General features: G+C 41.4%; 1 protein-coding gene across 1 annotated transcript in view; it reads left to right on the top strand.

The window, feature by feature from the left end:
• The window catches only part of SSBP2 (single stranded DNA binding protein 2), a 665,549-nt gene that overhangs the window by 552,529 nt on the left and 87,039 nt on the right, over positions 1–25,981 (top strand). Inside the window, exon 11 of the mRNA XM_030193336.1 lies at positions 21,022–21,057. Within this exon, the coding sequence (XP_030049196.1) occupies positions 21,022–21,057 (36 nt within the window). The remainder of the gene's footprint in view (positions 1–21,021; positions 21,058–25,981) is intronic.

Below are 25,981 nucleotides of genomic sequence, written 5' to 3'. Positions count from 1 at the left end.
CATTGAATTGCTTGTTACATCCTCACAACTAAGTTTGCACCTCCAAGTATTACAATGGAACATTTTGAGTGATTTACACATAATTAGGCCATCATTTTGCCATCTTTTTAAGAACCATCGGTTATATGATGCCGCCAGTCTTTTATGAACGCAATAGAGTTTAATCAATAATAGCACATTATCACTTTATCATTTTGTTCAGCTTATTTCCCGATCCATACAAATGCATACCCTTTTTGAATGGTGCAGATAACTCGAGCTAGCCTTTAGTAAAACACCCCCTGTATTTCTTTCATTATATATATATTTATGGATCATTAACCACCACTGTCCAAAACATTTCATAGTGTGTTGTTTTAATTTTGAAAGCATGGAGAGTTCCAAAGCAAAGGATTCTGACATCTGGATCAAAGGCTCCCTTATATCAGCAGAATTGGTACCTTAACCTATTATGCTATGGACACTAGTTAGTTTAATAGGACTCTCTCATCCATACTTTTAACAAAAATTGGGGGGAGGGGGATTTTAATGAAGAATGATACATTTCAATGCATGCCATGTTTTCAAATGAAGACACATTGGAATGAATATTACATGCCAAGCCATTTCTACACATCACTGACATGTTACTACCACGCTTATTTTCGAAAGAGAAGGACGCCCATCTTTCGACACAAATCGGGAGATGGGCATCCTTCTCGCAAGGTCGTCCAAATCGGCATAATCGAAAGCCAATTTTTTTGACACCCTCAACTGCTTTCCATCGCGGGGACGACCAAAGTTCACAGGGGCATGTCGGCAGGGTAGCAAAGGCGGGACTGGGGCGTGATTAGGAGATTGTCATCCTCAGCCAATAATAGAAAAAAGAAGGGCGACCCTGATGAGCACTTGGCCGACTTTACTTGGTCCATTTTTTTTCACGACCAAGCCTCAAAAAGGTGCCCGAACTGACCAGATGACCACCGGAGGGAATCGGGGATGACCTCTCCTTACTCCCTCAGTGGTCACTAACCCCCTCCCACCATAAAAAACAAGTTTAAAAATACTTTTTTGCCAGCCTCTATGCCAGCCTCAAATGCCATACTCTGGTCCATCGCAGCAGTATACAGGTCCCTGGAGCAGTTGTAGTGGGTGCAGTGTACTTCAGGCAGGCAGACCTGGGGGGGGGGGGGGGGGGTTGGGGGGCTCAGTACCCAAGGTAAGGGAGCTATACACTTGGGAGCAATTTGTGAAGTCCACTGCAGTGCTCCCTAGGGTGTCCGGTTGGTGTCCTGGCATGTCAGGGGGACCAGTGCACTACAAATGCTGGCTCCTCCCATGACCAAAGGGCCTGGATTTGGACATTATTAAGATAGATGTCTTTGGTTTCCATTATCGCCGAAAACCGAGGACGAACATCTCTAAGGTCGACCTAAACGTCAAGATTTGGGCGTCCCCGACTGTATTATCGAAACGAAAGATGGACGTCCATCTTTTTTCGATAATATGCATTGCCCCTCCCCTTCGCGGCACCGTCCTTAGAGTTGGGCGCCCTTAGAGATGGTCATCCCCGTTCGAAAATGCCCCTCCACGTCAATAATGACAAGATATTACATGTCATTATTCCTTTATGTTCTATTTTATTATATAATTTTGTGGGTGTTTTAGTCTTTTTAGCCATACTATTGATGTATGACATACTTTTTAATTATATTCAAATTAGTGTTTAAGAAAGCATGTTTTTATGTACATTTTTTTATATTTATATCATTTCATTTGGTTTATATCATTTCATCAGGTTTATTGACCCCTGAGGCAGGCCCATGTGCCAAAACATGGCCATGTCAGGTCCCCTTATACGACTTCTACAATAAAGATCCTTGCTTACTTTGGAATCCTCCTTGTATTTGCCTCACTTTTTTCTGATTGACACTCACTGTTCCGTGAGGAGATTGTCTCCCTCCTCCTTTTGTTTCCTTTATCACGCTTTAAACATTCCTCATACCATTTAACATACTGGGCCCTCTGATCTGGTTAAATCTTTTTATACTCTAAAACTTCTCTTAAATTCACCAATATTTCTTGTCGAAAAGATCCATCCTGTGGGAAAGACAAAGCAGAATTATTTCTAGTAAAAGATGAGAGTTACAAATTTGTCTCATATAACCTAACAGCAATCTTCTAACATTTCATACTAGAGATATTAACCCTAAGTTTTCCAGTTCCACATTTATTTTTAGGTTTAATACAGTAGAACCTAATGGTCTCAATCAGGAATCAGATCTATCAGTCTTTTTATAAAACTTGTATATATCCCTGCTTATGCATCTTCCATTGCTTTTTATGTGATATTCAAATTTATTTATTTGCTGACTTTTTACTGCATATTTTTTATTTTTCATTATTTATTGTATCTAAGATAGGATGAGAAGGTATTTTTAAATTTATTGTGCTCCTGTCTTAATGATTTGAACTATATACAGTGTATTGTTTTGCTATCATATTTATTTACATATTTATTCAGCTAATATCTTGAACGTTTATTATTTATTCAATACAGAGCATTTTTAATGAAGAATGGGCACAACAAAGTTTTGAATTTGACACTTCTGGTGCTGCTTCCTAGTGAGTCCTGATTTTGATGACGTCATTGGAATGCATAAAATGTAAATCATAATGGCCGCTGGAACGTATGGCGATTTTTAAAGCCAAATAAGCAGCATTTCTGTTCAATTTAGTCATTTTAGAGGTGGGCAGGGCAAGGCAAGCTCTTTCCTCAGTTTTCAATTTGTTCGATTTTTTTTTTTAATCGGATCTCTAGGGACTTAATCGTGAATTTTAAGTTCTTATTTATTGACTGAGCTTTTTATTTGTTTCTCTGATGTTTAAAATAAATTTTTATTAATATTTTGAAGCCTAAAGCCCTTTTTAATAGAGTAGAAGTTATTTTAAAAGTAATGAACTCTGACCTGTTGCTCCTATACATAAACTCCTGTAAACCAAATTTGTTTGATTTTGCTGGGAACTCTCCTGAAGATTTGCTGCAAGACTGTGAGTAACATTTTAAACTTTGCTTTTAAGAAATTGGCTTTTATAAGATTTATTATAGAGAGTAGTAGTCTCTACTCTTATACATAAATTTCAGTGAATTAAGTCTGTGAGACTGCTCTGGAGATTCTCCTGAGGATGAGCTGCAGGATTATATGCAAGCTTTAATGTTTGCTTCTAAGGGTTTTCCAAACTGACTGTAGAGACTAATTTCTTTGTAGCAGTTCAGTGAGATCCTGCTGTAGTTTTTCCGAAATATTTGTTGTAAGACTGTGATCATTTATTGAGATTTGCTCCCAGAATTTTGTATTCACTAGTTTTACTAATTAGTTTGATTTATGCTTTTAGAATTTTCCCTGTGTGTTATACTAGAGCAGGGGTTTTCAACCCAGTCCTTGGGGCATACCTAGCCAGTCAGGGTTTTCAGGATATCCCCATTGAATAGAGGGGCTTTTGTAGCAAAGGCTTTACATGAAGCAAAAAACCTGCTGTGATTGTGAAACTGGAGCATGGTACACTGATAGTGCAATGAGATATACTCTGATAGAAGTTTGAAGACCATGACAATAAAAGTGACATAGAAACCGTAAAATCTTTGTAAAAGGACATGTAATAGGGTCATGGCCATTAATAGAGCACCAGACTGCAAATCTTTTCTCTTTTTTTTTTCCCAAGAACTTTTATTGATGAAAATAGTATCATATTGAAATACAGAACTTCACATTATAAACATTGAATAGCCCTCATCACCCTCCCTTCCCCCCAGCCCCCACCATCCCTCTGGAATCAAGGTGGTGTTGATGAGTGAAATTTCCACTGTTCATATTTTTGCCAAAGCTTATTAAATGACATCAAACGTCCATGTCTCATAGCTGTTAATTTAGACATTTGAAACAGAAAGTCCATTTTAATGATGAATAGGTCACATTGATGGTAATGTCTGTTGCTTCCAAAGCAAATTTTGCTGCTATAAAGAAATTAATTGCCAGCTTATGTTGGATCACGATGATCTCCAGAGGATTGAATTTTAGTAAGCAATATTCCACTTTGCATGGATATTTCTGTTGTAATACTGGTTGTACCAAGTTCGACACTAAAGTACAATATGATTGAGCTACTGGATAGTTCCACCATATATGCAAGAAAGTTCCTCTATGACAACATTTTCACCAGCAGTCAACAGAAACCTGCGGATATATTTTATTTAAATGCACTGGAGTGTAGTACAATATTTTAAAGCCATTTTCAGAAAGACATTTAGCCACTGAAGGCTTCAATAGGTACCTGAATCCTTTCTCCAAAGTACCTGGGTGAAAGGTTGTTTGTAATGCATCCTCCCATTGACAGGTATATTGGAGTTGGGGGTTAGTGTATAATAATAAAGCTAAGTAAAGAGAGGCGCTACCCCTTCCTCTCCCGCCCCGTAGAGATCGTTCTAATGCTGTTTCTACTAAGCCCAATTCCTCCCGTGCTCTCCCACAAATGAAATCTCGCACCAGCCAATAGTGGAAGAGTTCTTTTTCTTCCAACTCATATTGCTCTTATAATTCATCAAAGTGGAGTATCCTCCCATCACCCCAAAATTGTCCCAAAGTATACAAGCTATTGGAGGCCCATCTTTCATAAACCTGATCACTAGATCCAGAGAGGAATCAAGGGGCACACTGGAGAGCTGTCTGTAAATCATACAATCTACAAAAAACTTTTTTCGTATGAAATACTATGTGACTAATCCCTATCAGTACCTTTTGAATGATTTGCTAACAAATCACTTCCCAGTAACCACAAAACATCCCCAACAGAGCGGGTGCCCATCCGTGCCCTCTCCCATTGGAGCCATTTCTTAGATGCAAAGAGGGTCCAATCTGCTAGTATCTTGTTGTGCTGCTTGATAATAAAGGTAAAAATTGGGAACTCCCATTCCCCCCCCCCCCCCCTAGTGATCGTTTGGAAGAGCATGGATGGCCTCACCTGTGGTGGACGTTTGTGCCATATAAAGGCAAAGAGTTTACGATGAGTTTTTCAAAGAATCTTCGAGGGTTTGGGAGTAGAAGAGCCAAAAATAAGTACAACAGTTTTGGCAATAACATCTTTATCGCTTGAATATGACCCATCCATGTTATGGTTAGCTCTTCCCACTTATCCAGTTCAGCAAACAACTCTGAGAGCTTCATGGGAAAATTGGCGGCATAGAGCCCATCCACAGTGGGTGTAACATGGACCCCTAAATATTTAATGGATCGAGACGCCCAAGTAAAGTGAAGGTCCTTCTTCAATTGGACTATCCTTTGCAGTGGGACTGTTAGGTTTAGGATTTCTGATTTGGTTATATTGACCTTAAAGCCTGACATCAATCAATATTATGTATTAATTTCCATAACCTGTTTTAGAGATGCCTCCGGTGATGTTAGGGTCAAGAGTACATCATCCGCACAAAGCATACTTTTGTGTTCCCGGTGCCTCCTAATGAGCCCCCTAACCTCTTTATCCTGTTGAAACAATTGAGCTAGGGGTTCTGTAGAAATAGCAAAGAATAGTGGAGCTCCAATGGTAGGGTATATGATCCGTTCTGTTAGGGTTGCAAGCGGGTTCCTATACAGCAAGTGTATCCATGATAAGTATCGCCCCCTCCAATTCCCATATGTTCCAGCACTGCAAACATGAAAAGCCAGTTCAAATGCTTTTTCAGCATCAACCGATAATAATAATGCAGGTGTCTTATCATCCTGGGCCTGGTGAAGCAGAAGCATCAAGCATCTGATATTATCATTCATCTGTTGTCCCACAATGAGCCCACTTGATCCTCATGTATTAATCGAGGCAGCTCCATTTGAAGTCTTTTAGCTAATATTTTCATAAATATTTTATAATTAGAATTCAGTAAAGAAATCAGCCTGTAAGAGCTACATGCTTGGGGATTTTTACCTGGTTTTAGCAGCAAGGTGATAGCCACCAACCGCCATGAGTGAGGTAGTCCCTATGCATCATCAAAGGCCTCAAACACCCACAGCAGTATAGGTGCCACGTATTTAGCAAACGTTTTATAGCAATTATTAGTAAATCCATCGGGGCCTGGGGTCTTATTATGGGGGAGACTTTTTATGGCCCATTGAATTTACTCCAAAGTTATAATTTTAGATTTTTGTTCTGCCTCACCCTGTGACACCTGTGGGAGATTTACATCATTTAGATACACCCTAAGTTCTGCCTGGGTGGGCATCCGCTCTGGTGTATATAGCCTTTCATTAAAATGATAGAATTCAGCCTTTATCTGCTCTTGTGAGGAACACAGCGACCCAGATTCATTCATAATATTAAAAATACTAGTAAAAAAGGCCCGTTTCCGAAACCAATGAAACGGGCCCTAGCATGTGGCTTTTTGTGTGTGTGTGTGTGTATGTGTCACAGAGTTATTTTGTGTGTGAGGGTGCGGTGTGTGTGCAGGTTGTTGATGTGTGTCTTTTTTTGTTTTGTTTTTTCCAGTGGTGGTTCTGTGCTCTCCGTGCTGCACAGATAATGAGCCATTCTGCTGGGGAATGCTCATCCCTTATTGTCACGTAGTTTCCTCTGATTGGTCCGTCTTACGTTGCCTAGTGTTGCCTGGGAACGGTGTTGTGATGGTCCTTTGTGTTTCAGAATGTTGAGGGTGTTTTTTCTGATTGGTCAGTCATACGAGGGCGGGGCAGAGAGACATGGTCAGTGTTGTGGCTTCACCACCATGAATCCATGAACCCTTCAGGGAGTGACTGAGTGACTTCAGAACATTGTCTTCAGAACATTGAGGGTGAGTTTTATTATAGTAGATAATTATGTTGGGCTTGTTTTTTGAGCCTAGAGCCCATCAGTCTACTGGCACAGTCACCAAATTCAAAGTGTTCCTGTTGTACTTGTTGTAGTTGAGCAGAAAACCCAGCCATCTGAACTTCGTTGAGCTGCAACCGAAGCTCATGTAAGTTGTCACTCCTCTTTATGTCAGATGGGTCACTTATGTAGTTTTTGTAAGATCATTATTTGATTGCGCAGGATGTTTTCTTGGGCAGTCCTATATTTGTGAAGATGGGCCTGCAAGGCTATGGTATAACCACCTTTAGACCTTCCCACTCTGTAAGGGGCGCAATGTCCCTGATATCATTAAATTCTAAATATTCCTTAATGTTTTTCTCCAAGGACAACACATTTTGTGGGTCTTGCATCATTCATCCGCCAATATCTGGGGCCCGAATTCCCATCTATTGGCTTGAGGATCATTACCACTGGTGAATGATCTGACCAGGTGCACGTCTCAGTAGTAACCTCTTGTAAAGCAGTTGCAACATCTCCATCTCCCAGCCGCAAATCTATCTGAGAAAATGAATTATGCTTAGGAGAGAAACAAGTATAATCCCTCTCCTGGCCATGAGTACAGTACCATAGGTCCACTAAACCCCACCATGCCATAAAACTTTTAAGTAAGGTCCTATCCCGTTTTGCATATTGCACCCTCTGTGCTGAGTTATCCAGGAGTGGGTTTATGGTAAGATTAAAATCCCCTCCCACCACGATACGTCCCTCCCATAGCGCTATAGCACCAATTCTAAGCCCTCCAAAATGGCCCCCTGACCTTCATTAGGAACATATATAAATAGTAATGTATACAATGTACCTCCCAGAGTTAATATAACTAGCAAATAACTACCTTCCTTATCTGGGATAGCTTGATGTACCTGCCAAGGGAAGTTAGAGGATAAAGCTATAAGAACTCATCTTGATTTCGTATTGGAATGATTTGAAGCAAACATGATATTGGGATATTGTTTGTCTTACCAGTTTTTCTTGTTGTGGTTTTAAATGCGTTTCCTGAATAAACATCACATCAGCCCGCAGGCTTCATTTCTTTAAACATCAACTGACATTTCACAGGGATATTGAGACCATGGACATTTAAAGTAACACATTTAAATTCTAACGTTTGACCTACAATCTCTAATGTTCCATAACATCATCCACCGATTCCAAACCATATCCCCAGATCACACAATCCCCCCTCCCCATTTCCTCCTCAAAACTAAATAAGGCATGGCAATATCTCTAACCATGACATGCCCATAGGAGAAGGAAGTGAGTCTCTTATCTGTCAGCCAATATTAAAAGATAATTGCTTCTGCAGGTCTGACCTCCTGCTATGTTAAAGAGGAGGGGGAACCAGTTCTGTTGAGGCCAATAGGGTGCTATTAGGATCTTTGTGCACTGACTTTGTTGGAACTTCACACCCTACGAATGAGTGAAATTTGAGGGTGAATATACAGAAGCAACCATGTTCATGGAATCATAGGAGCCAACTTTTCAAAATTATTGGGGGTGCTAAGCCCAATGGAAGTTACTTCTCCCTGGACATATACAAGGAATTCTCTCAATATTGGGGGTGCTCAAGCACCCACAGCACCCACAGAGTCGGCTCCAATGCATGGAATTGCCTGCACATCTAGTGCAAGGGGTAGGGGGGAGAAGGAAGAATAAAACAATAGAGAGGAAGCATTGCATTTTCTTCGCTGGCAAAACATCAGTTTGTGGCATCCTCCACTTTTGAAATAGGGAAGGATATCTGTATCGAGGGTCTGTTCTGAGGGATAGAGCACTCTGCTGAACTTCTCTGCTAACTGATTTTGTAGTCTGGGTATATAGGTGGCCTGCATCTGGATATAGTTGACAGATAAAGTCCCAGCTTCATGCTTCTTCTCAAAATAGAGACAAAGAGAGTCTAAGCCCCCTTCCCTGTTCACATAGATCTCTACTCCTTGATTATTTGCTTGAATTACATCCATAATTGTCTGACAACACACAGAAAACAAATAAGTAAAAATAGTCACAATTAATACCTTTTATTAAATGTAGATATTAGATATGTATCATTTGTCAAAGAATAAAGTGGTTGCTCAAAGCATATATTTATTTATTTTATTTGCTTGCTTGCCAAACCACTATCATGTTTTTTTCTTTCTCTCGCTATTACTAAATGTACATTTTCTATATAATTCTTATATATTTCTTAAATATTTCTTACTATGATTGCTTGCTAAAACACTACCATGTTTTTTATCATTATCATGTTACTCAAAATCTTTGTTATTACTAAATGTATACTTTCTCATGCATTCTCACTATTCATGATGTATTGTAAGCCACATTGAGCCTGCAAAGAGGTGGGAAAATGTGGGATACAAATGCAATAAATAAATAAATATACTAACCACAATCGCTCAACTGCAAAACACTATGCACAAATTTGTGCAAAAACACACTCAGAACCTTACTGTACCATAAATATTACACTGGGCGGACCCTAATACACCAATATACCACCCTTACCGAAAATGCAGACCATCAAAAATATCACAATTCTCATGTACAGCCACAAAACACCCTTTTAGGGTGGATAGTGTTCACAATGAGCTCCTTTTATTAATGACCATATGTAGATCTGTCAAGAGGTAGTGTGTCATGATTTAGGTTCTACACCGTTTCTGATGTTTTGGTGCCACCTCAGTAAGGCCAACACACAATCTCTCCACTGCAAAACACTATACACAAACTTTTTCAAAAACACACTCATAACCTTACCAAACCATAAAAGCACTAATTCCAAGGACAGGATGAGCTACAACCTTATGCGTGGAAAGGCAGCACTGTAATTGCACCGGGCTCTAAAACACTAGTACACAACCTAGTGAAACAAAACAAAACAAAAAAAAACAAAAAGGGCTGCAAATGCTACATGCTAGCAGAATGCTGCACCTTGATCACACATGAAAAACACATGACACAACAGATATGAAGGAAAATACTGAACTGGAAAGTTACCTCAAGAAGTCAGACTCAGCATGCAGCAATACTAGAAAAATTGAAACTTAAATGCAAAATATCACAGATGCACATTTTCCAAAAGCTGACATATTCCACTTAATAAATTCTGAATAAAATACTTTTTTCTACCTTTGTTGTCTGATCATTTAGTTTTTCTATTCGCTTTGGCCCCAGTGTCTTCTGTTTTATGCAGTGTCTTCTTTCCATTTGATATGTTTTTCCTCACCATGTCCACCATCCTCCTGTGTCCTTATGCATCCTGTCTACCATCTGTAGCCCTGTCCCTATCCTTTCTCCAGTTTCAGCATCTGCCCTCAAAGTGTTCCGATCCAGCCCTTAAATTCAGCAATTTTCCCTCCATCCATATCCAGCATTTCTCCTCACTCCCCTCCCCTCCATCCAAGTGCATCTACTTCCTCTGTCTTCCCTCCCTTCCATCCATGTCCAGCATTTCTCCTCTCTCCCTTCCACTCCATCTGTGTGCATCGCCTTCCTTTGTCTGTCTTTCTTTCCCTCCATCCTTGTCTAACATTTCTCCTCTCTTCCCTGCCCTCTACTCCATCCATATCCAGCATTTCTCCTCTTCCCTCCCCTCCATCCATGTGCATCTCCTTCCTGACTTCCCTCCCCTCCATCCATCCATCCATGTCCAACAACTCTCCATTCTCCCCTGCCCTCTCCTCCATCCATCCATATCCAGCAAATTTCCTCTCTCCCCTGCCCCCCCCCTCTATCCATCCAGTTCCAGCAACTCTTCATTCTCCCCTGCCCTCTCCTCCATCCTTCCATATCCAGCAAATTTACTTTCTCTCCTGCCCCCTCCATCCATCCATTTCCAGCAACTCTCCATTCTCCCCTGCCCCCTCCATCCATGTCCATCAATTCTCCTCTCCCCTCCCCCATCCATCCATGTCGAGCAATTCTCCTCTCTTCCCTGCCCTCCCCTTCTCTCCATGTCCAGTGATCTCTTCTCTCTCCCTGCCCTCCCCTCCTCCATGTCCAGCAATCTCTTCTCTCCCCCTCCCCTCCCATCCATGTCCAGCGATTCTCCCTGCCCTCCTCTCCGTTCCTTCCTGCCCCCCCCCCCCCCCGTGCGTTTAACCCTTTTCCTTTCAGTGGCAGCGACATCAGTGAAGAAAGCACTGCGAACTCGCCTCCAGCTTCTCCCTTCCCTCACACAGTGTCTCGCCCTCGCGAAAACAGGAAATACATCATCGCGGAAGGGAGAAGCTGAAGGCGAGCCCACAGTGTTTTCTTCTTCACTGACGTCGCTGCCACTGAAAGTAAAAGGGTTAAACACACACACGTGCGCACAGGGGGGGGGGGGGGAGGAGGGAGGAACGGAGAGGAGGAGGGCTGCCGGTCAGGGAGCTGAGGGTGGGAAGGAAGGAGGGATCGTCGGAGAGCTGCCTGGCTGCAGCGCTGCACCAGCCCTGTGTTTGGGGGGGGCAGCCTCCTCAAGCCTCTTATATGGGGCGCCTATGCTTCACACCCCCTTTGGAGCTGCATGCCATAAAAGTTAGGTACACATAGTTTGGGTTCAATGTAGCTAACAATAAACATTTACAAAAAGTGCAATATAATTCATTTTAGAATACGTAGTAATAATACAATACAAAAACTTCACTACTATTGAATAACAAGAGCAGGGTTCCAAGCATGCCCGAGAGCTAACAATTAGAAGTGTGAGTAATGGATTTACTAAATAAAAATGCTTTCAACAGCTTACAAAATAAGAAGTAATCGGTAACAAATCGTAATGGATTAGGCAGAGAATTCCATATCTTCATACCTTGATACAGTAGGTAAAGCCTGCATTATGAATAGAATTATAATGAAACTTCTTACAACTTGGATAATAGAGGATAAGATAGTCCCTAGATATAGGAAAAGCATTTTATAAAGGCAGTTCTATCAGGTTTTGCATGTAGGAAGGTTAATAAATCATACAAAATTTGATTAACAAGTACACAAAGTTTAAAGCTAATCTGATAATTTATTGGAAGCCAGTGTAATTTAGCCAGGAGAGGAGTTACCTTGGTATAACAAGGAACTCTACAAACAAGATGGGCAGTGGTGTTGTGCACTGATTGAAGTTTCTTGACTAAAGTGTACTTTAAACCTGAGTAAACGGCATTTCAGTAGTCAAACTTAGAGCGTACTAGTGCTTGGACCAAATAACAGAAGATTGAATTTGGGAAAAAAAGGTCTCAATCGCTTCAGCCTCCACAGTTTATTAAAGATACTGGATATCACCTTATAAGAATAGGGTGAAGGGCAGATCCGTACATAACTCCAGATAAGTGCCAAGTAACACCAATTATTGATTAACACTTCATTAAATAATTAGTCTATGCATGGTTGTGATCTGCACCCATCTTTGTGCGACCTATATAGAATCAGGGGGTAAGTTCTGGGCTTTGAGCACCATTGGATGACATCACTGCTTGTCTATGGAAAAATTACTTCAAATAATATCCATATATATATATACAAATCTCTTTACTCATTAAAGCATTTTCAACTTGTTCAGTCAACTGTTGTCAAGGTTCTTCACTTAGGTCACCGCTTTGACCACTTTACTCCCCTTTTCCACACAGAACACTGGTTGCCAGACTCTTCCAGGATTAAGTTTAAACAGCTTTGTTTGGTCTTTAAATCTTGCCTTCCCACTGCCCCCCAATATCTTTCATTTCTGCTTACCCCTTACACACCCTTCTTTCTCTTCGTTCTTCATCTGGAAACTTTCTTTTAGTTCTGTCTTCCTTCATTTTGTCTTACTATCTCTAGAGAAGTTAGTTTCTGCCTCATCTTCGCATTGAAACATCCTACCTGAAATTTAAGTCCTTGTTAAAAGCCTTCATTTTCACAGAGAGTTTTATCACTCCCTCCTGATTGTGCTACCTCTCTCCTTATGTTTCTTAGTCCTTCCCTCAGCTGTTTTTAGAATTGTAAACCGCATAGCCGCCTCCATGGACAACTTGTGGTATAGCAAACACTGAGCATACATAAATAAATAGTTATCATCCTCTTTACTCTAAATGTTAAGTTCAACTTGGGTGACCTTTCCTGCTTCTTGAACCCAACATATTTCTCTTGTCCAAATAGGCCAGCAGCTGAACTGCTAATTCCTCTACCTCTTCCTCCTCCTCAGTTGACCTCTGTTCCTGTCCTTCATTTATCATACCTCATCTAGCACAGATATCTTCCCTGTTGCCACCTTCAAATGCTGCCTCTGCTGTGGCATCTTTCCTTGTGCACTCCTTGTTGAATCCCTCTTCTCTCTTTTTAGTTATCTTTCTACAGCATCACTCAGCTGTTTTAAAATGTCCTCGCTCAGGTATCATTCTTTCCAAGCAGGGGCCTTAGCTTGGCAGTAGTTGCCTTTTGTAGCTTTTCCTTCATCTTTCCTTTTTCTTCCATTTTCTGGTGAGCTGTCTTCATGTGACCCCTGTAATCAAATATAGTGTAACAATAGTAGTCTGTTATCTCCTTTTTATCTTCAAGAGTCCACCTAATAGTTTTCAGTCCTCTCAACTTTTTCATTAGTTTCTGTGGTTTATGTCCTGCTGCAGTTGGTCCACAAACATGTTCAACATGGCCCGTGGCTGCATCAGAGACCTTATCTTCTCCTGAAGGGTTTGCACTATTGCTACCACCATCATTAGCCCTAATGTATACACTAGAGGTGGGCACCTTTTTGTCTTGGGCCAGTATGTATCTTTCTTTTCATTTGTACACTTTTACAGTAGTGTTGCCTTGCTCAAATTTTATTTAGGTGTTATACAACTGGGGAAAAAATGTAGTCCTTTCCCTATGGTGATCCAAGAGTTTACTTCACCCTCTATAAGGGAGAGCAGGAGGAAGCCAAAGTAAGGAGTTGCTGAGCCAGTGTCAGGTGGAGGAACTGAATGGTTTGATATCTGAGCTGAAAGTCCAGAGTTTTATGTGGGCAGTACAACTGCTTAAGGCACAGGGTATGAATAGCTTCAGTGCAGAGTATAATTGAACAGGGAACCTACCTAGCGAGTTAGTACAGTAATTCCGTTAGAAATACAGTTAGCATGTTAGTACAGAATAAAGCATTTAGTACAGTAATCCACAAAGTGGATAAGGATCCCCTGACTCCTGAGTCTCACAAACCCATCTGTCTCTTAAATTTTGACATAAAAAATACTCACCAAAGTACTGCAAGTGGCTGATAATTGTCCTTTGACAGCAGAACAGCAGGTGGTCTTTGTGAGGGTCTGGTACTCGGTGGTCACTGTCCAGAGAATCTTAGCTTCTGTTGGCTACTTCGAAAGAACCTTTGCTCATTGGTGATCAGATCTGATGCTTAAAAGGCCTTTGACAATGGTTAAAGCTCTGTACTTGAGACAATCCCTAGCAGTAGTACCTCATGACTATTGCTAGGGGTCAGCGATGCCATTTTGACACTTGGAGCCAAATGGGGTGAGAACGGAAGGGGGCCGTTTCTGCCCCTTTCCACTACACCATGAAGGATGACCTCCGGGTAAGTCCCAAAGGTTGCTGGAGGGTTTTGGAGGGGGGGTGGGAGTAGGGAGAGGTTGGATTTGGATACATGGGAGGAGATATTTGCAGTGTTTAAAAGTCAGTTAAAGAACTATTTGCTTTGTTTGGCTTACCATGTGCCTGGAAGACTGGACCCTTGTTGACCTTGATTGGCTGACCATTTAGTTATGACTTATTTTGCCTGGACTCACTGACTGTGGTTTGTGTTTATTATGACTTATTCTTGTGAGATTTTTGTGTGTTATTATGTATGTTGCTTTGTTACTCTGCCCTAGACAGATTATAAATATTAATAAACAAAATGAAATTTGCCCTGGAGGAAGGGCATGGGGGCAGCAAATTGATGTGGGGGCCTGATCGGGGGCAGGGGGATTCTGGGTGTCTGTCACAACCAGCCACAGCACTTTAGTGCGCCCTGGACAGCCCCATGAGCAGGTATAAATCTCAACATTCATCTCGGACAGCAAAGAAATGTCTTTTTCTTCTGATACGGGGAATACATGTTTATTTTGGTCCCACCCTAGCCGCAGTCAAACCACACCCCTTACCATTTGAACATCTTGGCAAATTAGAAGTTTAAGTCCTGTCTTCCTAAAATCGGGTTCTGAACATTAACTATAGATAGACATTTTGGACTAAATTCTATAAATGACGCCTAAAAAAAAATCAGCATAAAAAAATAACGCTAAGCTCTGTTCTGTAAATAGTGCTTAAAATGTGTTGCCGTTTATAGAATAGCGCTTAGCCCCAGGAACCATGATTATATTTGGGTGTGACTATTTACACCAACGAAACCTTGGTGTAAATCCCTTCGCCTAAATTAGGTACGGATACCTTTTATTATATAACATGCATAAATTAAAGGAATGCCCCTAATCTGCCCATGACCCACCCATGGCTGTGCCGCCTTTTTGGACCTGCATGTAAAATTTATTCATGTGATTGAACAAAAAAATATTTATTCATGTAAATGTTAATTAAATCCAATTAGCACCAATAATTTCTTGTTAAAATCTCAATTATCGGCACTAACTGGCTTGTTCAATTAAATTGTGCATGCAAATTGGACATGCCCCCACATTTATAAGCACAATTTTTAGTGATTTTCATAGAATTCAGGGGGTTTGTGTCAGGATTCAAATGTCTAAATCGGTGGTTCCCAAACCTGGTCCTGGAGGCACCCCAGCCAGTCAAGTTTTCAGGATACCCACAATGAATATTCATGAGAGAGTTAGGGTATTGGGCAGGAGGGTGCCGTAGTGGGTGGAGTTGGAGTTGGACCTGGCCTTTCATTTTATGAAGGGTGAGGCTTTGGAGGTTGGTTAAAAGGTTATAGACCCATGTCAGAGCTAGGGAGGGGGGATGTCAGGCCCATTGGATCAACAAGGAGTTTGATGCCCCTCTTCTGCCAGTGAGACCTCCAATTTAGGCCAGAGATCCCTTTAAACTTTCACCTGCTTCCATGTGAAAGGGCATGGAGGTTTTTGTTTTTTTAGCTTGGAAAAATAACTACAACCCACCACCGTAAATGGAATTCATGGGAGCTCTGTTTGATATAACTCAGGCTAAAGCCTTTCTACAAATGATCACCTCTGTAGTGTCCATAATCCAAGGGATGTTGGACTACGTGGTCTCAACATGCATGTAACAGCCTGGCACATCTCAAGATGAGATAGGTTCAATGGACCTTTCACACATAGTGGACACAGGCCATGCACAGATTGCGGGACATCATATCTGTCTCCGAGACTCTCTGGCTTAGTGGAAAGTTCAATTCAATCTAGCAAAAGACATGTCCTTTTAAATTCCATAAACACTGACAACTGATGCATCCAAACTGGGCTGGAGCACCCATATAGATGGTTTCACACTTGGGGATCATGATCCTCCTTGGAGATACTTTATCAGATTAATTTTCTGGAATTGAGAGCAGTATTGAATGATCTAAATGCTTTCAAGGGTCTGTTGGCCAGCAGAACTATATTGATGCACTATGGTCTTGTCCTCCCTGAGCACCCCTTTTGCTTCTTCATGATCTAACAGTCCCACAGATTCCCTCGCAGGCTTTCTGCTTCTGATCTACCTGAAAAAGTTGTTACTGTGAGTTTTCGCCTCTATGGTAAGTTTCTCTGTATAATTTTTTTTAGCCTTCTTTATTAATGTTTTTCATCTGACTTGCTAGTGCTTACATTGCTTCTTCATTTGGGTCTTTTTTCTGTTTCTTGAAGGACAATCTTTTGGCTGTAATAGCCTCTTTTACTTCACCTTTTAACCATGCTGGCTGTAGTTTTCTCTTCTTTCCACCTTTGCAAATATGTGGAATGCATCTGGTCTGGGCTTCTAAGATGTTGTTTTTTAATAATGTCCATGCCTGATTTAGTGTTCTAACCTTACCAGCCGATCTTTTTAGTTTCTTTTTAACCATTTCTCATTTTATTATAGTTGCCCTTTCAAAAATGAAATGCAGCTACAGTAGATTTCCTTTGCGGGTCCATCCCAGTCTCCCCCTTTCCCAGAATGTGGCCCAGTTCCTAACAAATCTGAATACCTCATCCCTACACTATCGTCACAACCATGGATTGAGACTGGAGCTCTGCCTGCCTTTTGGGTCCTGCTCGTGGAACGGGGAGAATCTCTGGAAATGCAACCCTGGAGTATCTGGACTTCAGCTTTCTACCTAAGAGCCTAAATTTGGCTTCCAGAACCTCCCTCCCACATTTTCCTATGTCATTGGTACCCACATGTACCAAGACAGGTGACTCCCCCCATCACTATCTAAGATCCTGTCTAGGTGATGCATGAGGTCTGCCACCTTTGCATCAAGCAGGCAAGTGACCAGTCAATCCTCACATCCACCAGCCTCCCAGCCATCTACATGCCTAATGATCGAATCACCAACTACAACAGTGGTCCTAACCCTTCCCTCATGGGCAGAAGTTATTGGAGACATATCCTCAGTGCGAGAGGATAGTGTATCCCCTAGTGGGCAGGTCCTTGCTACAGGAGTACTTCCTACTTCACCAGGGTGATGCTGTCCTTCTAGGAGACCTCCCTCCTCCAAGGCAGCACAGAGGCTGCAAGACTGGAGGTGGGACTTTTCTATAACGTCCCTGTAGGTATGTACCTCTCTGTCTTGCTATCCTGCTTGTCCTAGAGACAAAAAACAAGTTGCTTAAACCTGTATCCGGTGTTCTCCTTGGACAAGAGGATACAAGTCTTCATGTACCTGCCAACCTCCCCAAGGAGCTGCATTCTATTGAAACTAAATAAATTGAGGAGGGCCCATACAACAGCAGCAGGCGGGAAGTGGTGTACATATGTGATGAAGCAACTCAAAAGCTTGTATCCTGCTGTCCACGGAGAATGTCTGCTACAGGTAAGTAACTTGGTTTTATACATTAATGCAGGGGTCCTCAACTTAGTCCTCAAGTCACACCTAACTAGTCAGGTTTTGAGGTTATGCACAATGAATATTTATGAGATAGGCTTGTGTAGAATGACGGTAGTGCATGCCAATGTATCTCATTCATAATCATTGTGGATATCCTGAAAACCTGACTGGGTAGATTTGTCATGAGGACTGGGTTGAGTATCCCTGCATTAATGAACTATTTTGTTTTATTTTGTATAATATCAGCTCTTTAAAGACACATTTACATCAATTTTTATGGAAAGCAGACTTTTTTTTTTATTTGTACCCCGCGCTTTCCCACTCATGGCAGGCTCAATGCGGCTTAGGTACTTATTTGTACCTGGGGCAGTGCTCTATGATACCTCCATGTAATTCCTATGAGGGTGGTTGATGGTGAGTGTCACTGAGGTCACTTAGTAGAGACTATTCAAAGAAAAGCAAATTAAATATATATTTCTAATTTATCAGGAAGTTGAAAATTTGGGAATTACTTTACACTTTTATGGAAGGAAGGTGGATGAACTTTAACTGGATAGAATGATGTTTGAATGACTATGGTATTGGATCCAGTAGAAATTATCGATATAATTATTGCCTAATTTTTGAGCTGTACAGTGAATAAAGTTAAGCACCAGGTGCTGGTTGGTCCAGCAAAATATCAGACCTATTGTATTTAGTAAATATTTATAGTTACAAAGTAAGAAAAGATGTAGGCTTTTTTTTCTTGGTTGACTTATACCAGTGTAAAATAGAATGACTCTGATCACTTGTTGTAACTCAGCTTGTGCTGGTGAGTAGAAAGGTCTATCTGAGATAAACGTAACTGGATTGGGTTTTAATGATGTATGTTAAATCTTGAAACATGGGTACATAGGGGATAATTTTCAGTTGGTCCTTGACTTTTTAATATCACCAGTTAAGACTTAGCTGGTGATCGTATGCTGATTGTCGGCCCCACAGTATTGAGACTGAAATTTTTCCTAACCCTAAGTGGCTAAAATTGAACTGCCTATATATATACCTGCTATTTATATACTGCCAAGTTCCACTGACCCCCAGGAATGCCTTTGGGGTCATCCACTTTTTCAGTAGCTACATTTAGGCACTGTGAGAGGAAATTTTCAATGTTTGTTTAGTTCCACCAGGATTCTATATATGGCACCTTAATTTCCATGAGGAAATCAAAGCATATTTTATAACTATGTGTGTAACTTAATTGGTTAACTAGCTAATCAGCGCTGTTAATTGGATGTTAACAAGCATCCACTTGTATCCACTCGCCTCCACCTACCCTCCTCTCATCGTTCCTCTACACATTAATTGATTTGTTTGCTTTATTTTTTTGTCTACTAGATTGTAAGCTCTTTGAGCAGGGACTGTCTTTCTTCTATGTTTGTGCAGCCCTGCTTACGCTTTGTAGCGCTATAGAAATGCTAAATAGTAGTAGTAGTAGCTCTAACTGGCATTAATTAAGATTCATGCACGCATCTCACTAAGTGTATTCTGTAACGTGGTGTGCCTAAATTCTAAGTCACGTAGTTGAAAACAGGGTGTGACCATGGGCGGGACATGGTTGCTTCTAAAATCTATGTGCGTTGTTTTAGAGTACACCTGCTCTGTGCCTAATTTAGGCATCAAGATTTATGCCAAGTAAAACAAGTCATAAATGGCTGCGGCTACATTTGGTCGCATGGTGAGGTGCTTGGCATTATTCTATATACCATGTGGAAGTTTACGCCTATTCTATAAAATGTAGGCATACTTTACCAAATACGCCTAGTCGTATTTTTTCCCAGGCAGAGTTTTCAGGCATCGTATGTAGAATCTAGCCAATAAAGTCTGCTAAAAATGCCCCCATAAAATATAAATGACCACCGCAAGACCATCTCATCTACCTGTTCTCCCTTCCTTCTGCAGAACAGACCCAGGCTTGACACCTCTAAGATCTATGTAGTTGCACTGTTCGGTTATATATCTGCTACCTTCTTGGAATAAAATGATTATAGCTTGAGTAGATAGAGGTTTTTCATTAATTCTGTAAGGCTATACACAAGAATGATTATGAATGACTAAAGTCAGTGCATGCCACTGCTAGACTGATATTGTAGGCACTTCAGAGCAATGAAGAATTGCTTATCACTGGTTTATTTTGGGCTTGCCTGACTTCATTCAGTAGCAAAGAGTGTGTTATCACCGAAGTTGTATGGCTGCATGAACACTGACACAAAGCCATTTAATGGAGCACTTCCAGATTCAGTTTGCGTTCTTTGGGTATCTCTAGCGCTGGTGAGGATTCTGAGCTGCTCCTCCCGGTCCAAAGAAAGATGTTAATCTGTACTAATTGATTCAAATTTGACAATGCAAAGACAAATTGATCAGGTAATTTCTACTACTTTTCCTTTTGCTTCGTGTCCTTAGTAAGCTGAAGAGGAATGGTGCCTGTTATTGAGTTTTGGACGATTGTACAGAGCCTGTTATTAACTAGAATAGATTACTATAATTTTCTTTATTTAGGCATATCAGCTGCCAGATTCCAGGCTTCGCAGGTCATCCAGAATGCAGCAGCACATTTAATTGTGGGTGTTAAGAAATCTGACCACATCACCCCAGTTTTGAGAAGGCTTCATTGGTTGCCTGTGAAATTCAGGGTGATTTTTAAGGTGCTATGCTTGCTACATTAAAGGATTTATGCAACAGGCCCTGCATATTTTTTGAATATGCTACCTTTGTATCAACGTGCTTTATGATCCGAACTAACAAAGCAGTTATGTATTTCTGCATGTTCAGCATACCACTTTGCTGATACTCATACTCAAGCTTTTTCAATTGCTGGTATGGGTATCTGGAATAATCTCCCTGGACATCTGAAACTCATTGTTTTGTGGAAGGATAACCTTGGACCTATTTTGACTAAGTTTTCCTAAAGGTTGGAAACTGTCTATTAAGGTTTTTGAAGAGATTATTGTTATAATGTATTGTTTTCTGTTGATTTTATGTATGTTTGATTGTACCCCGCTCTGGTGTAGAGCGGGATATAAATGTGGGAAAAATAAATTAATTAAATTGAACTATTATTTCACACTGAACTTCATAATCCAGTGAAGTATTGACACTCCTCTCCCGGCGCAATGCCTGAGGGAAAAAAAATCAATGTGTTCTTTGTGATTCAAAAAGAAAACTCAAATGTTTGTATTTTTATTGTATTGCAGATACCCTACTCATCAGCATCACCAGGGAGTTATGTAGTAAGTACACTTTGGTTTTGTTTTGCTTATTAGAACTTATGTTGCATTTCATTAAGCCAAAGAAATGATTGTCCAGATGTTAAGGAAAACCCCTGGTTACTGGCTATAAAATGAGCATATGATTTGCACTTAGCTGTGCTGTCTGCGATTTACAAGTGCATATGGTAATCTTCATTAGCCCCATAATTATCAGTCTGGCCAGAATTGTCCTGAGTGCTCTGATACACTACTACTACTACTACTACTACTTAACATTTCTAGAGCGCTACTAGGGTTACGCAGCGCTGTACAATTTAACAAAGAGAGACAGTCCCTGCTCAAAGAGCTTACAATCTAATAGACAAGTGAACGGTCGGTCCGATCGGGGCAGTCAAATTGGGGCAGTCTGGATTCACTGAACGGTAAGGGTTAGGTGCCGAACGCAGCATTGAAGAGGTGGGCTTTAAGCAAAGACTTGAAGATGGGCAGGGAGGGGGCTTGGCGTAAGGGTTCAGGAAGGTTGTTCCAAGCATAGGGTGAGGCGAGGCAGAATGAGCGGAGCCTGGAGTTGGCGGTGGTGGAGAAGGGTACTGAGAGGAGGGATTTATCCTGTGAACGGAGGTTACGGGCGGGAACGTAAGGGGAGATGAGGGTAGAGAGGTAGTGAGGGGCAGCAGACTGAGTGCATTTGTAGGTAAGAAGGAGAAGCTTGAATTGAATGCGGTATCTGATCGGAAGCCAGTGAAGTGACCTGAGGAGAGGGGTGATATGAGTATATCGGTTCTGGCGGAATATGAGACGTGCAGCAGAGTTCTGAACAGACTGAAGGGGGGATAGATGGCTAAGTGGGAGGCCGGTGAGGAGTAAGTTGCAGTAGTCCAGGCGAGAGGTAATGAGAGCGTGGACGAGAGTTCGGGTGGTGTGTTCAGAGAGGAAAGGGCGAATTTTGCTGATGTTAAAGAGGAAGAAGCGACAGGTCTTGGCTATCTGCTGGATATGCGCAGAGAAGGAAAGAGAGGAGTCAAAGATGACTCCGAGGTTGCGGGCAGATGAGACGGGGAGGATGAGGGTGTTATCAACTGAGATAGAAAGTGGAGGAAGAGGAGAAGTGGGTTTTGGTGGAAAGACGATAAGCTCGGTCTTGGACATGTTCAGTTTCAGGTGGCGGTTGGACATCCAGGCAGCAATGTCGGATAAGCAGGCCGATACCTTTGCCTGGGTCTCCGCGGTGATGTCTGGTGTGGAGAGATACAGTTGGGTGTCATCAGCATAGAGATGATACTGGAAACCATGAGATACACTCTTATAACTAGCATACACCCTTTTTTCCACCATTAATGCTTCTAGTGACACAGTTGCAAGGGTGCAGATCAAAATATTTTGTAGATGCTCATCAGAAAAAATATATTTGAAATATTTGGGCCCTGTTTACTAAGGTGTGCTAGCGTTTTAGCGCACATTAACCGTGTAGACGCCCATAGGAATATTATGGGCATCTACATGGTTAGGGCACACTAAAACGTTAATGCATCTCTAGTGTGGCTTAGTAAGCATGGCCCTTGGAAGAAAATTGTTCAGGTTTTCCCTTTGTTTAAAATAAATCCCTTGGGGTTGAAGGAAAGAGAACATGTTTTAGTGATACTTTTAATGCTTCTCTTTTTGGAGAGGACAGAGGTTTCTGTTTTTCTCTTGTTTTTGCTTCAACTTTGAAGTGGTTACAGACATGGACCTTATTCACTAAGGGTCAATATTCCAAAGGATTTATGCTCCTAACTTTAAAAATTATGAGAATTGGCCTCTTTGGCTGCTCCCTGGATAGGCAAAATCTTGCAGATCTGTCAGGTGTTTTTACTTATCCCTGCCTGGGGAAGTGAGTACTGATAGAAGCCAAGTAGAAGCAACCACAATGGATAGGGATGTACCTGGGGCAGTGAGGAGTTGCAGGCTTAAACAGCCATCCATCCTGATGTCATCACTTTCTCCCTCCTGGGCTACATCCTTACTTAAATTTCCTTGCAGACATTTTGTAATGAATGGTTGACAAAATTATTTTATTATTTGACCCAAAACAGTTACTGGTTTTCTTAAGGGCAAAAGAATCTCCAAATGTTGTTAGCTATAAGTTCCTTATGTCTATACATCCTCCTTCTTTTTTTGTTATATTTCCAGAATTATTTATTTATGTATTTATTTTTACTTATTTGGTATCTAATATTATTTATTTTTTAGTGTACTCCCTATCACTATTCTCTTCCCCTTTGCACATGGATTTTCTATCCATAAGGATTCTAAGGTGTTTTTTGTGTCCTGCAGAACCTTTAGTCTATTTGATTCAAGGTCCTCATTAATGTATAATGCCACCCTTCCACCAGTTCGATCCACCCTATCACTGCTGTTTGATATGTACCCTGCTATGACAGTGTCCCATTGGTTATCTTCCTTCCACCAGGTCTCTGTAATGCCTATTATATCTAACTTTTCATTTAGTAGTCCTTTTACTGAGCTACGGGAAAAATGGCCCTATGGTAGTGGTGGGGGCCATTTGTTTCCACTCGCTAAGGCCCTTTTTACTGCAGTGGGTAAAAATCCCCTTAAAAGTGGCCATGCAGTAAGATTAATCTTACCGTGTGGCCATGCGGGGGGGGGGGGGGTGCACTTATCACCACCCATTGAAGTGGCAGTAAGGGCTCCTGCAGTAACTCGACAGTAACCGGGCAGCACACGGCTTTGCTCAATTACCGCGGGTTAGTGCCATGCTATCAAATTTTTAAAAATTTCCAGCATGCCAGAAATGGCACACACTCGAGGCGGAACTGCCACTGGCGGCTATGTTGGGCTTACCAACGCTTTGTAAAAGGGCCCAAGTGCAGTATATTTATTTATTTATTTATTTTTAATATATTTTTTTAAATAAAATTTGTAGCCCACATTATCTACAGCCCTGAGCGGGTAACAACATACAATCATAATTTTAAACATAAAATAAACATAAGATAAAATGCATAACATAGACATCATAACATAAGCCCACCTTTTTGAGGCTGCTTTTAACTCCTAACCAGTTGCGTAGCCAAAGATGGACCCGGGTGGGCCCAGGCCCACCCACTTTGGGCTCAGGCCCACCCAGTAGCAGCACACCTGTGATGTGGCTGGCAGGGATCCCTAAGCCCCACCAGCCGAAAACTCTCAACAACTGTACCTCCTGGATACCTTGTAAATAGCAGATCTTCACCTACAGCGAGCAGCAACTGATGCATACTGTTCACACCGGCCCCACAGCCTTCCCTCTGATGTATTTCTGCCTATGCGGAAACAGGAAGTTGCATCAGAGGGAAGGCTGAGGGGCCAACATGAGCAGTGTTTATTAGTTGCTGCTTGCTGCCAGTGAAAAATCGGCTATTTAAAAGGTATGTGGGGGAGGGGGTTGTTAGAGTGCCCATATGGAATGCAGGCGAGAGAGGGAGAGATCAAATCACTTGTGGGACAGGGTAGGATTCTTCTGCCCACCCATCTTGGGCCCAGACCCACCCAAATTTGGGTGTCTGGCTACGCCCCTGCTCCTAACTCCTATTCACTTGTTCAGTACCCATGTCTGTTGTATCATTCCCACCTTTAGTAATTCCCTTATCCCTTATTTGTCCTGTTTGTCTGTCTTAATTAGATTGTAAGCTTTGTTGAGCAGGGACTGTCTCTTACATATTCAGTATACAGTTCTGTAGAAAAGATAAATAGTAGTAGTACATCATAAAATTATCCAGAATCAAACATAGACAGCATATCCAGTATAGAAATCATCATCTAGCAGTTAGTGAAATAAAACTACTTTCAAGGCTTTCTTAAAGTCAGACATATTCTTCATAGACCTTACCTCTGAGGGTAGGGTATTCCAAAGCTTCAGTCCTACGACAGAGAAAATGGAATGTCGATATACTCATCCAAATAGATCAGTTTAAACAATGGAACATCTAAAATATTACTAACTCTCCCATCTTATTTTATTAAGCTTCTACCATTTGCTTACAAACACTTTAAACAATGTCTTTTTTATTTCTATTAACAACTTGCTCAGCAGTTGACAGTGATAATTTGCAAGTCTGTCTGTTGTTTAGTTAAAGACACGTCATGTACTATGGCCTTCATTCAGTGTGTTTTTTCTAGCAAAAAAAAGTGCCAGTACTCAAATGCTAGGCCACCCTTCAGGAATGGGGTGATCACTGAGAGACCCACCCCATAATAGCCAGGCCCCTTGCAACCAGTCATAGAATCTATGACAAGACAGAATTGGTGTGTAGAGCCTGAGCTCAACCATTAAAACTTGGGTTCCGTGGGTCAATTTTAGCAGACAATGGAAAAGGTGCCGGTACTCAGTACCCCCAAGTACACCCTCAAAAAAAAGCCCTGCCTTTATTGCAACCTCACTATCAGGATCCCCTCTGTTCCCTGTTTTAGCGATATTCTTCAAAGATACCTTGTTCCAAACCATGCACTTTAGAGCTACTGACGTCCTTCCACCAGTTTCTAGTTTAAAAGTTGCTCTATCTCTTTTTAAAAGGTGAAGCCCATCCTTCTGGATTCGGCTCCCCTCTTCCCCAGAATGTTGCCAACTTCCTAACAAATCTAAAACCCTCCTCCTTGCACCATCACCTCATTCATGCATTGAGACTCCAGATATCTGCCTGTCTCTTGGGTCCTGCATGTGGAATGTAGAGCACTTCCAAAAATGCTACCCTAGATGTTCTGGATTTTAACTTTGTACCTAAGAGCCTAAATTGGCTTCCAGAACCTCCCTCCCACATTTCCCTATGTTGTTGGTACCTACATATACCAAGACAGCCTGCTGCTCCCCAGCACTGTCTAAAATCTTATCTAGGTGATGTGTGAGATCCACCACCTTTGCAGCAGCTAGGCAGGCATCTGGCCAAGTGATCTTCACATCCACCAGCCA

This window comes from Microcaecilia unicolor, chromosome 2, assembly GCF_901765095.1.
Source record: "Microcaecilia unicolor chromosome 2, aMicUni1.1, whole genome shotgun sequence".
NCBI classification, from domain to species: Eukaryota; Metazoa; Chordata; class Amphibia; order Gymnophiona; family Siphonopidae; genus Microcaecilia; species Microcaecilia unicolor.
Note: the sequence above shows the minus strand (reverse complement) of the source record. Positions and strands in the feature narration are given on the sequence as shown.